Source organism: Alnus glutinosa, chromosome 12 (assembly GCF_958979055.1).
Source record: "Alnus glutinosa chromosome 12, dhAlnGlut1.1, whole genome shotgun sequence".
Taxonomy (NCBI): Eukaryota; Viridiplantae; Streptophyta; class Magnoliopsida; order Fagales; family Betulaceae; genus Alnus; species Alnus glutinosa.
In genome coordinates, this window is record NC_084897.1 from 11774383 (window position 1) to 11787914 (window position 13532).

General features: G+C 40.3%; 1 protein-coding gene across 2 annotated transcripts; it reads right to left on the minus strand.

Annotated features, from left to right (window-relative positions):
* Positions 1-251: 251 nt before the first annotated feature.
* Positions 252-12306, minus strand: LOC133852188 (biotin carboxyl carrier protein of acetyl-CoA carboxylase, chloroplastic). 2 transcript variants are annotated; one of them, XR_009895902.1, is made up of 8 exons: positions 11974-12306; positions 5752-5805; positions 5492-5658; positions 5082-5409; positions 4886-4957; positions 1979-2081; positions 678-743; positions 252-575 (listed from the first exon to the last, which is right to left on the minus strand). XR_009895902.1 is itself a non-coding variant. In XM_062288885.1 (7 exons), exons 1-7 carry the CDS (start codon positions 12121-12123, stop codon positions 552-554), a joined length of 861 nt encoding a protein of 286 aa, XP_062144869.1. In that variant the 5' UTR covers positions 12124-12294; the 3' UTR covers positions 252-551. The 2 variants fall into 2 exon arrangements, 1 of the variants encoding a protein (XP_062144869.1); XM_062288885.1 differs by lacking the exon at positions 1979-2081 and having other exon boundaries at positions 11974-12294.
* Between the last annotated feature and the right edge of the window lie 1226 nt (positions 12307-13532).

The window sequence follows — 13532 nt, forward strand, 5'->3', positions numbered from 1 at the left end:
TGCTAGGTTTAATGGTTTGCTAGCTGTGAAAACTGCTTCCAGTTTGCTTGGCAATTCAATCATATCATTATTCTAATTGTATGGTAATCTTATAACAGTCTATTAAATAGCATTATTCTTAAAATTATGTTCATCCCCTACTTTAGGGATGAAATGTTCTCACAGTTGAAAAATGAAAAAGAATCTTTCCTCTGGTGCAAAATAAATAATAATGAATCCAAAAAAAGCATTTAGGTGAAACTGGACCAAAATTCAGCACCTATAAAAGCTTCTTGAACACAGCACTTAAAACAACTAGTGTTTATTAAAACAACATCGTCCAAAGCCTGGACAGGGAAAATCTCTGCTCTAGTGAAAAAAGTTTGAAATAATAAAAAATAAAATATATTCATTTAAAACAATTTAAATCACTCTCAAACTCTAGTCACATCTCATCTCAAACAAAACATTCTACCAAAATGAAATAATGCCGCATCTCACAATGTTACCAACTGCACCTCTTTCTAATCACACCATTTACTCCATCTATTTGCATACTTGACGGCCAAGCCCTAAGGTTCGATTACAAACAGAGGCTGAAAAGAGACAAAAAGAAGTTAACACAACCTGAAACAAATGTAAGTTACCATACTAGCCTACTTGCAACTATAAAGTTGAGTTACCCTAAAACAACTTACCATGTCAATACTGACAGGCTTGCCATCTTCTGCAAGGATGTCGACTATGGTTCCCGATTGATCAGCCTGAACACAAGAGAGAACAGATAAAATTTATGTTTTGAGAGTAAGTTAGTCAATGAAAGACACTTTTGGACTCCATGTACTGATCTAGACAGCACAATAACGGCAGATTCTAGAAGATTATATATATGTACACAAAATGATCATGGTTACTGAAAAACCCTACAACCCAAATAAAAATATGAAAAGAGGGGCCGGGAGGGGGAAGAGAAAGAGAAAAGGAATTTCTAAAAACGAAAATTACAGAGCATAAGTAATCATCATTTTCAGATTGACAAAATTCAGCTTGGTTATTGGGAGTGTTCAAATAGCTACTTCATAGCCATTAGCCACCATTAAGCAAGTCGAAATTTCATATCTTGACAGGGTAGCAAGCTCTGTCAACTTTCTGAACACTGTTAAGAGCAAATGGAGCCATCTCTAGGGTTGCTAAGTGGGCTGTCTATAACCGGCCCGCTCACTTGGCTCCACCCACCCGTAAGGTTAATGGGTATGCGTTTGCAAATAATATCCACCCGCCCGTCCATTTAATATTATATTATTATATATAATTTTTAAAAAGGAAAACAAAACCCTCCCTCCCTCCCTCCTAAACAGGAGCAGGGCTCAGGCTACCCATGTACAAGGTTTGGGAATTGCAGATAATATCCACCCACCCATCCATTTAATATTATATTATTATATATAATTTTTAAAAAGGAAAACAAAACCCTCCCTCCCTCCCTCCTAATCAGGATCGGGGTTCAGGCTACCCATGTACAAGGTTTGGGGATTGCAAATATTGGGGATTGCAGATAATATCTACCCACCCGTCCATTTAATATTATATTATTATATATAATTTTTAAAAAGGAAGACAAAACTCTCTCTCTCTCTCTCTCTCTAAGTTGTGCTTTTGGTAGCGAGTCTGGAGAGATGGAAAATAAAGAAGCCTCAAAAGCCGAAGCTTTGGATGAGAAAATACGAGATGGAGGTGAAAACAATGAAGAGGAAGACGATAATGGCGAGGAGTTCTCGTTTGCTTGCTTTAATCCCAATTGATCACCGATTTCCGCAGACGAAGTATTTGCTGACGTCTAAATCCAACTGATATTCCCGCTCTTCAACCGAGATCTCCTACTCGCCAGTGCTTACAACAGCGATTTGAAGCCTAAGGACGGTTTCTCCTTGGCTCTCTGACTGCTACTGAGGAAGCTCTTGGCCCCCATGGGATAAACAAATGGGAACTAGAAAAGTACCCATCTACTAGAGGTGGATACGGCCGGTCTCTGCCCCCCGTGGATGGGTAGGCAGTTCCTGAAACAGGCCCCTGCAAGGGAGGTGCCAAGCCCTAGCCATCTCCTTCAAAAGCAATAAGAAAGGGATTAATGAGGATTTCCAAAATTCATTTTTCCTTTTGTTTGTCGCAAACAAATAAACCTTGTGCGTTACGTAATTGTAGACACTATTGAAAGTAGTTTATTTCAAGGAAGATTTTATCCCTTGACATAAAAATCAAACCAAAAGGAGACAATAAAATACAGATGTCAAAGTTCACTAAGCTGACCACAAATATCAGTTTAAGAGTTCACTTAAAAAATTGTTTAAGAAGAATAGGTCATCCGAATGTTTATTGCCCCTGCCTTAACAAAGTGAGCCTCTGCAACCATGCCATTCTAGTTGTACAATTATTGTCTCCCCAAATATGAAGCCTCAGATAATTTCATATGATGATTTAAAAATGTGAGTCATAATTATATCAAACATAATCAAAGTTATCCCTTGTCCTCCCAGGAATTCCAGAAAAATAAATAAAGGGTAAATTACATTGTCCCCCAAACTACCATCTCATTTGTACTTCCACTTCCAAACTACGACCACTGCAACCGAACCTATATAAACTATCAAAATGTTTTGATTTGTTCCCTGTGTCAGATTTGGCCATTGGTTTGGACAAAAAATGTTACTAACAACTAGCATGTGCGCCTGAGCCGTTTTAGTGTGACTAATTTACCCCCATTTTGTTTGGGAACACATAATAGTGATTAAAAAAAAAAAGCTGCAGCATTCGGCCACCCCCATCTATTCTCTTAAGGGTGTTTGTGTGGCCATCCCAAAAGAAGAGGGGGGTGGTCATGCATATTGAGGGGTGGTAGAGCGATCACCCCCAGGAGTGGAGAGGATGTGGTCACACAGCCACACCCATGAGAGGAGAGGGGATGACCGTGCAGCCACCCCCACCCAAGCTTGGCTCACCCTCTGTTAGGGGTAGTTTTGTAATTGTCCCTCCAACTGGGATATTTTTGATATATAGGAAATGACTCAAGCGCACATGATTGACATATGTGACATTTTCCATTCAAAACTAACGGCCAAAGGTAACACTGGGGCCTGGGGGTAACTCGAAACGTTTTAGTAGTTCATAGGTCCACGTTGCAGTGAGTCGTAGTATGGAGATGTAAGTGCCTAAGGGGGTGGTGGTTTGGGAGTAAATGTAATTTGCCCATAAATAAAAGATGTGGATATGATCTATCGAAAAAAAAAGTTTCTTGTAGCAAATCCTTATGTAATTATCAGTAAAGCTTATTGTTGACTTGCTGTTCAAAAATTTCAATAGCTGACATGATACTTCAAAGAATCCAAGAACTAATCTCTTTTATCCCCATCCTAAACTACGAGAGAGAGCTAAAAATCAAAAATTTATGATCATATTTTTAAGGTTCTTAAAATGCACTTAGCATGCCCCAGGAACTAAATACAAACAATATTGGTATACTTCTTGAATATGTTATGAGTTGCCATAAGGTCATTTGGGAAATATGACAAAAAAGAAAATTAAACCAAAGTATATTCCATAGGACACAACCATTTAAGATATAAGTTCATGGAACTAAGTTCAATCATCAAAACTACTTTGGTATGAAGCACTACCTACGTGCACACGCAATAAGCTCTAACTTAAACAGAACCTCCTCTCCCCTAAGAAAAATAGGATGAAAAGCGAGATCCAAGGTTCAAACTCACTTAGTACATGTATGATTTACTAATAAAAAGAGGGTTTAATATGAAACGCTATCAACATATTTAAAGGTTTAAGTCACTTAGAGTCCTGAAAGATGATTTCTCATTGTTAATTTGGCCAAGTATTTTTATGGTCACTTCATCAATTCATCATAATAAGCAATATATCACAACCATCTTGCATTAAGTTGCATATTCCCTTATCTAGGCTAGCAATTTTTGACACGACTCACGAACCCAAAACAAAATTAACGGATTAGAGTTTAGTAAAATAGAATCCGGGTCAACCCAATTAGACACGATTAATAAAATTGTCAATTTCAGGTCAACCTGCTTAGCCAACAGGTGACTGCATACCCCCTATAAATTAAAACATTTTTTAATTATTTTTACCATTAAAAAATTAAAACCCTAAAGTCTTAAGAAAAAAAATACTCAATCTCAACTCACGCTGAATCGCTCATCTCTCCCCCTCTCACTCACCTCTTCTCTTGAAACTTCCACTCTTTTCTCACCGTGAACGGAGAACTGAAGCCCACGCTGTTGCTACGCCACCTTGATTTTATTTACCAGGTGGTTTGAGAATCACAGACTCCAAATCTGTCATTTGCTTGATTTTATTTACAAGCCTATCCCTAAACGCCTTTTGAGTTTAGCGATGAAGAATTGAAGGACAGAAAAGAGGTACAGCAGAAAATGGAATAGCTCTTGGCTGAATCAAAGGAGCTTCTGTGCCCATCTAGGTTTTGGCATGCACCAAGAATGTGCTCATAGGCCTGTCCTCCCTCTATTCGCTTTAGTTAACCATTAGTTACAAGGTAGCTGCCACAGAAACTGATGGAGATTGGTGTTGTGGATGATGTTGAGAATGTTAAATTGTCTGAGGTCAGAATTTCTAGATGGGATATTTAATGGAAAGTTGAACAAGTTCAAACCCCAAGAAAAGAAAAGGAATTACATGCCATGATAATTATAGTTTAGATCAAGGGGCAGTTAGTTTATCCCAATTTTATCTACATCCCATACAAAATAAAGTTAGTAAACCACAAAGATAAGAGAAAATTATAACAAGCACTAATTGAACAGTTCACAGGTCATCTTATGAAGAGAAACATATTTCTCATAGTTTGGATGCAGAAACTTACTTCTATCTCATTCATCAATTTCATGGCCTCAATGATGCATAAGACCTGCCCCTTCTGTACCTTGTCTCCAACCTAAAAGAAACTCCTCATTTAAGACCCATAACCCCCCAAAAATAAAAACAGAAAAGATAGCACAGCAAACATGTTCTGCTTACATATTCAAATCCAGGTAAATCACTAAGTAGAAAAGATTCACCTTCACAAACACTGGTTCACCAGGAGCTGGACTTCGGTAGAATGTCCCTGCCATGGGGCATTTAAGAGGTGGAAGTGATGACTTGGCTGACTTGACAGCAGAAGGAGAAGTTGATGGCGTAGGAGCCACAGATGCAGGTGCAGGTACAGGTGCAGGTACAGGTGCAGGCACAGGTTGGGCTGGTGGAGCCCCTGATTGAGCGTGCGAATTCATCCAAGCAACTGGAGCAGGAGGAGGTGGTTGAGGTAAGGCCTCCTTTTTGCGGATTAGAACTTCACAGTCAAGCTGTTTTAACTGCAACTCCACTATATCTCTAGAATCAACAAGCCTGCAAGGAAGATAAACATGAATTCTCATGCTTAAGAATAGATGATAAAAGTACAGTGCAATAACAGATCCAGCTTGCTCACTTAACAAGACTTGAAACTTGAGCAATGAACTCAGAGATTGATTCCTCTGCTGCCAAAGCTCCAGAAGAAGGGTCATTTGATGGTTTGGCAGCCTTTGTTTCTGGTGCCACTGCCTCCGACTTGGTTGGGGGAGTAGCAGCAGCATTTGAGGAGCCATCAACACCAACCTTGAAGGCAAAAGATGATGCCAAAAGTTTTTCCAGGAAGGAATGAATATTTGAAAACAGATCCTTCAACGAAAACATTTGAAAGAACCTTACCTCATTCATTTGGGCTTTTACCACGGTGGAATGGTTCTGACTGCATTTTAAGCCCTACAATGTGGGCATCAGTTTTAGAATTTTCATTTACATACAGATACGAGAGTTGAAGAGACTTAGCTAAAACAAAGTAGTTTCAACATAAAGACCCTTTCACTGTAATCTTACAGTGCATATTACCTTCTGAAAGTACAACGAAGCTAGAAACAACAACTTCTGAATTACAATTGGAACATTAGGCTTGAGAGAGAGAGAGAGAGAGAGAGAGATAGAGAGACAGAGACAGAGTCCAGCTCTCTTACACATATTGAATTTCTAAACTCAATAAGTATCCAGTCCATTTTCTGTCCCGCATGAAACCAACAGGATCTATGAAATTTAATAATGAAGTTCCTTTGATTTTCCTCTAGTCCCACCTATTCTACATTCAGTATATAAAGAACAGGAAAGAATTTTAAAAATGACCTCTCCTGCAACACAATCTTGTCAAGTTCCCTTGGTAGTGAGAAACCATTCGCTAAGCATTAACATTTTATGAAGCTCAAGTTATGCATGTCTTTCTATAACATAATTTACCTCCCTCTCTCTCTCTCTCTCATTGAATAATTGTTTCCACAAATACATTTTTCCATGGAGCTGTTCAACTACCATCTACTGTGTTCTCATTGAAAGCATTTAAAACATTATATCTTAAAATTTCAATAAAATTAATAACCCACACTTTCATTGGTAAAATAGAGATGTCGTAAACTGACATTAGGAGGTAAGGTCGTTTTGCTGTGAAGTAAAAAGGTACAAGTCTAGAACAACTGCATCTCAGAGTAACCTTCTTCTTTTTTGATAAGTAAGAGTAATATCAATATAACACAAAGCACAATCAAGTACACAGTGAGTATATACAAGAAAGGCAACTAAGAAGAAGAAGAAAACAAAACAAGAAAATCATTAAAACTAATCACTAAAGGTGCAAGGAACGCAGCCATTCAAGAGTACAAAGAATGAAAGAAAAAGGAAATGAGCTCCTAAATGATTCTTTCTTTGTCCTCGAACTGTCTATCGTTACGTTCCCTCCACAAGTACCACATAAGGCAACAAAGAACCATCTTCCACACGACCGCACTCTGAGAGCGACCACTCGTCCACCAGCAAGCGAATAAATCTACCACCCGAAAAGGCATAACCCAAGACAAACTAAAGCGACTAAAGATGATATTCCATAGAGCGCGTGCGACCTCGCAATGGAGAAGAAGGTGATCCACAGACTCCCCATTCATTTTGCACATCTAACATCTATCAATCACAATGACAAGCTTCTTTCTGAGATTGTCCAAGGTAAGGATCTTCCCTAGCACTGCCGCCCAAGCGAAGAAAGCCACTTTCAATGGAACCTTGGTCCACCAACTACTTTTCTAGGGAAAATGAACAACCTCTTTGCAAGCAAGAGCCTTATAGAAAGATCTAACATCAAATTTCCCTTTGTAAAAAGGAGACCACCAAAGCTGGTCTTCCCCTTCACGATCCACTTTGGAGGAGTACAGTAAAGAGAAGAAGGAAGCCAAGACGTCTACCTCTCAATCGTGGGCCGCTCGAAAGAAGCTAACATCCTACTGATAGGACCCGCTACCACAACCAAGTGGTCTGCAACGTGTGCATCCTTGTCGCGAGCTATGTCATACAAAACTGGGAAAGCTTCCTTGAGGGGCATCTCACCACACCACACCACACCACACATCATCCCAAAATCGGATCCTGGACCCAATTCCCAAAATAAGTCTGGTATGGCTACGAAACAAACTCCAACCCTTCCTAATGTTCTTCCAAAGCCCCACTCCGTAAGACTCAAGGGGGTCTAAGGAGCACCAACCAGCCCAAGTAGCACCGTACTTTGCATCCACAACAGCTTTCCACCAAGCCTCTCTCTCATGTGCATAACGCCACAACCACTTTCCTAATAGAGCCTTATTGAAGATTCTCAAATTCCAGATGCCCAAACCACCCTCTGAAATAAGGGAACAAACCTTGGACCAACTAACCAGGTAAAGAGGGATGAACATCTTTTGAAAGCTTAGTCCATGGAACATCCCAGATTCTTCCTCTCAACATTTATCTTGTTGATTACTCAGGTCATGATTTTATAACAGTTTGATTAAAATTAAAGAAAGAAATAACCTTAACTAACTTAAAAGAACTACAACCTATCGCATTAGTGTCACGTACTTCACATATTCCCAATTAAAGGTGTCTCACAACTTATACTTTTGATATAAAATAACGAAAGAAAGAAAGAAAAATAAAGATCATTAACAAATTTGATCACACTACATCATAGTCCTAGGAAGGGAGCTTAGATATAGTGCTAACTTTAAAGATTGAGTGGCCTCTCTCAAGACTTATGGTCACAACCCATACACTTGCACTTGGAAGCCCAAAACTTTTGCCATGGGTCCTTACATTTATCTTTATTCTTCGTATTGGAATTACAATACATTTTTAGCCATAAGTCATCAAGAAGACTTAGGGTGCATTTGGTATAGCGATTTTGTAGAGAAAAAGTGTGATTTCAAACCAAACCGCAGAAAATTGATCATTTGGGATTGTGATTTTAAAAATTTACGATTTGAAAAAGTAAAAAATATGTGTGTTCAAATCACAGACAATTAGGTGCTTGTTTTAAAATGCACAATTTTAAAGGCTAAACTGCGAATTTAAAGGCCAAACTGTGATTTTCCTAAACGCTTAACTGCATTTTTAAAAATTACGTTTTTAAATCACACATTTTAAAATCGTACTTTTTAAAATCACAAACCCAAACAGACCCATATTTCTTAGCCAAAGGGGGCTTAATTCTCTAAGATCTTTAGAGGACACAGCATTTTGCTCTTTGCATTAGAGCACTATCAGCAAACTCCTTAAACCTCATTCCCTTCCCTAAATGTAGGAAAAATCTCTAAAAACCCACATGCAGCAAATTCGCCTTCCCTTCCCTAGACCAAGGGTGAGCTACAGTGCTACCCAAGATTTAAGAAAGCACTTTAGCTTCCTTTATCCTATTTAAAAAAAATTCCAAAGAAGTCTGGGGCTGTGGATCTTAAAGATTTTCGGCCTATCAGTCTTGTAAGTAGTGTTTACAAGATCATTGCTAAAGTTCTTGCTAATAGATTGAGAAGGGTTGTGGAGAAGATTATCTCGAATCCCCAAAATGCTTTTGTGAAAGGAAGGCAAATTCTTAATTCTGTTCTTATAGCTAATGAGTGTCTGGATAGTCGCATCAAGTCAGGTGAACCAGGGTTACTTTGTAAACTGGATATTGAGAAGGCTTATGATCATGTTAACTGTGATTTCTTATTGTATATGTTGAGAAGATGTGGCTTTGGGGAGAGATAGTGTTCTTGGATAGCGCATTGTGTCTCTTCGGTGCGTTTCTCGGTTTTGGTGAATGGCACCCATTCTGGTTTCTTCAGTAGCTCTCGTGGTCTTAGATAGGGTGATCCTCTGTCGCCTCTCTTGTTTGTCATTGTGATGGAGGCCCTTAGTAAGTTGTTCTCTATTACTATTCAAAGGGGCTTCCTCTCTGGCTTCTCTGTGGGCTCTGGCAGCAATGGAGTGATTAACATTTCTCATATGTTATTCGCAGACGATACTTTAGTGTTTTGCGGGGCTAATCCTGATCATCTCCTCTATCTTCGTATGTTATTACTATCCTTTGAAGCTGTTTCAGGTTTGAAGATTAATTTGGATAAGTCAGTATTGGTTCCTGTGGGTCATGTGGATAATGTGGATGATTTGGCTGGTATCTTGGGCTGTGGAGTTTCTTCTCTTCCTTTAAAGTACCTTAGACTTCCGTTGGGGGCCCCTTTTAAGGCTAGTCCAGCTAGGATGAGGTAGTTGGTAAGATTGAGAGGCGGCTGGCTAGCTGGAAGCGGTTGTATCTGTCGAAGGGTGGTAGAGTTACCCTTTTAGAAAGCACTCTCTCTAATCTTCCTACGTACTTTCTTTCTCTGTTCCTTATTCCCTCCAGTGTTTCTAGTCGAGAAGTTGCATCGAGATTTCTTGTGGGGTGGCATAGGTGAAGAATTTAAATTTCATCTGGTTAATTGGTCCAAGGTTTGTTCTCCTATTTCAAATGGCGGTTTGGGCATCTGGAATCTAAGGATTTTCAACAAGACTCTTTTAGGGAAGTGGCTGTGGCTGTGGCGTTATGCCCATGAGAGAGGAGCTTGGTGGAAATCTTGTTGTGGATGCAAAGTACGGTTCTACTTGGGCTGGTTGGTGTTCTTTAAATCCCTCTGGGTCACACGGAATGGGGCTTTGGAAGAATATTAGGAAGGGGTGGAGTTTGCTTTGCAGCCATACTAGATTTATTCTAGGAAATGGATCTAGGATTCGCTTTTGGAACGATGTGTGGTGTGGTGAGGTGCCCCTTAAGGAAACTTTCCCAGTTTTGTATGACATAGCATGTGACAAGGATGCTCATGTTGCAGACCATTTGGTTGTAGTGAGTGGGTCCTATCAGTGGGATGTTAGCTTCTTTCGAGCGGCCCACGACTGGGAGGTGGATGTTTTGGCCTCTTTTTTCTCTTTGTTGTACTCTACCAGAGTGGATTGTTATGGAGAAGACCAGCTCTGGTGGTCTCCTTCCCACAAAGGGAAATTTGATGTTAGATCTTTCTTTCTTTTTTTGATAAGTAAATGAAATTTTATAAAAGCGTAAGGCGCCCCTTTAAGTACACTGGAAGTATACACAAGGAAACGCCTAAGAAGGCAAAGAAAAACAAACAAGAAAATCAAAAAAGCTAATACATGTGGGAGACAAAAAAGCCTCCATCTAAAGATACAACGTATGAAAAAACGAAGCAACAAAATTCTCCATGGAATTCTCCAAGTCTTCAAAACACCTAAAATTTCTCTCCTTCCAAACACACCAAAGAATGCAAATAGGCACCATCTTCCAAACTGCAGCACTCCTTGACCTACCCGCCTTCCACCAACATGCGAATAAATCGACAACTCTCCTAGGCATAACCCAAGACATACCAAACCTAGAAAAGACATGATTCCACAAAGTAGTAGCCACATCACAATGAAGAAGAAGATGGTCTACAGTTTTCCCGTCTCTTTTGCACAAGAAGAGCCTTAGATCTTTCTATAAGGCTCTTGCTTGCAAAAAGGCTATTCATCTTCCCTGGAAAAGTATTTGGCGGACCAAGGTTCCTTTGAAAGTAGCTTTCTTTGCTTGGACAGCAGCGCAAGGGAAGATCTTCACCTTGGACAATCTCAGAAAGAAGCGTGTCATTGTGATTGATAAATGTTGCATGTGCAAATTGAATGGGGAGTCGATGGATCACCTTCTTCTCCATTGCGAGATTGCACGCGCTCTATAGAACGCTATCTTTAGTCGCTTCAGTTTGTCTTGGGTTATGCCTCTTCGAGTGGTAGATTTATTCGCTTGCTGGTGGACGGGTGGTCGCTCTCAGAGTGCGGTCGTGTGGAAGATAGTCCATGGTTGCCTTTTGTGGTGCTTGTGGAGGGAACGCAATGACAGACAGTTTGAGGACAAAGAAAGAACTATTGAGGAACTCATTCCCTTTTTCTTTCATTCTTTGTACTTTTGGTCGGCTGCGTTCCTCGCACCTTTAGTGTTTAGTTTTAATGATTTCCTTGTTTTGTTTTCTTCTTCCTCTTGATGCCTTTCTTGTATACTTCCTGTGTACTTGATTGCGCTTTGCGCTTTTTATTGATATTTCTTACTTATCAAAACAAAAACAAAAAAAACCAAAAAAAAAATGAAGAAGAAGAATTTCTGTTTCCTCTCTCTTTTCATTAGCATTGATTTGAAAAAATATTTAAAGAATATTTAAATGGTATACGAAAATGATAAGGGAAGTTATTGCAGAGTAAATTTAAATAGGAAACAAAAATCTAAAGAAAGCTACGGGAGTGCTCTCCATCTTCTGTTTGATGGACGCCTAATCCTTGAGCTTTGTACACTGTTCCACTTGAAACTATATGAAATCTTGTGTGTTTCTTATAAAAACTAACACATAGGTCATAATGCATTTCAAATTTACCAGGGGCCTAAAAAGGTTCTACAAGTTTAAATCCAAAAATCCCTAAACAGCATAGCTATCAAAACGAAACAAATAATATCAAAATTTAATTCATTTCCCACGTTCTCTCAGAACCCGAACAGAGCATAACTCAGAGAGAGAGAACGATTGTTACCTGGGTTAAAGGCCAGAAGTTGGGCTTAGGATTAAGAGGAAATGAAAGCTTAGAGAGAGTGTAATTGTTGTTGAAACGAGGCAAAGTGGCTGTGGCTTTGCTCACAGCTGAAGCCGAAGCTGAAGCTGTAGTACTCAGAGACGAAGCCATTGCTCAGAGAGAGAGAGGGGGTCAGTGATTCACTTTGTAGGGAGACAGAGCGATTGGTTTAATCTGAGCCGTCGACGGGCGAGCCAGACGGAGGAACTGAGCTCACTTCGTGGTCGATGAAACCACAGAGAGATATGGAGCAGGTGCAGATGAGTGTGTGTATTTGGGCCGTACCCGCTGTCCCTATTTGCCACGTCTTCAGATTAGGTTTTTTACAACTTTAACAGAGGTAAATGCTTTTTTACTGCATGGAATTTTGCTTCATTTCAAGGAGTAAATATGGTGCGTTTGGGTATTGAATTTTTAGAATTAGAATTGAATTCTAATTCTATTTACAAATATCGAGGTAAAGAATTGTGTTTGGGTGTTGAATTTTGAGATTGAAAAATATTATATTTTAATAGTAAGAAATGATTGGAAGTTTAAAAAGTTGTGTATAATGATTGGTATTTTGAAAAGTTGTGTGAAATAATAATTTAAATAATAATAATTTATTATATATTGATTATTTAATTTAAAAAAATAAATAATATTTTTTTAAAAAAATAATTGAAATCAAAATTAAAAATTAAAAAAAAAAAAAAAAAAAAAAAATGAAGGAAGGGGTGGCTGCCAACCTTTTGGGGGTGGCCGCGCGGCCACCCCCAAGGGTCGGGGGTGGCCGCGCGGCCACCCCCAGTACTCGGGGGAGGCCGCGCGGCCTTCCCCAAGGGTCGGGGGTGGCCGCGCGGCCACCCCCAGTACTCGGGGGAGGCCGCGCGGCCTTCCCCAAGGGTCGGGGGTGGCCGCGCGGCCACCCCCAGTACTCGGGGGAGGCCGCGCGGCCTCCCCCAAGGGTCGGGGCGCGCGGCCACCCCTTGTACTCGGGGGAGGCCGCGCGGCCTTCCCCAAGGGTCGGGGGTGGCCGCGCGGCCACCCCCAGCACTCGGGGGAGGCCGCGCGGCCTTCCCCAAGGGTCGGGGGTGGCCGCGCGGCCACCCCCAGCACTCGAGGGAGGCCGCGCGGCCTCCCCCAAGGGTCGGGGGTGGCCGCGCGGCCACCCCCAGTACTCGGGGGAGGCCGCGCGGCCTCCCCTCTGTTTTTTTTTTAATTTCTTTTTTTTTTATTTAAATTATTGATATTTTATTATTTAAATGTGGGACCCACGCGCTTTTTTAGTCAACTTTTCCTGCGCGTGGGTCCCACCATTAATCTGAAAAACAGCATTAAATTTTCTCAAAATTCGGGTCAAATCCGGGTCAAAATCCGGGTTTTATGCGGGTGGGTGGGTTTTTTCTAAAACCCGAGTGGAATAATTATTCCACTCGGTTGCCAAACAGTTCATTAGAAACGCCTAAAGAGAATCAATAAAGAAAAAATAATTGATACACCTTTGTATTCAGTAGCATGGGACAAATTATTTTGAAAAA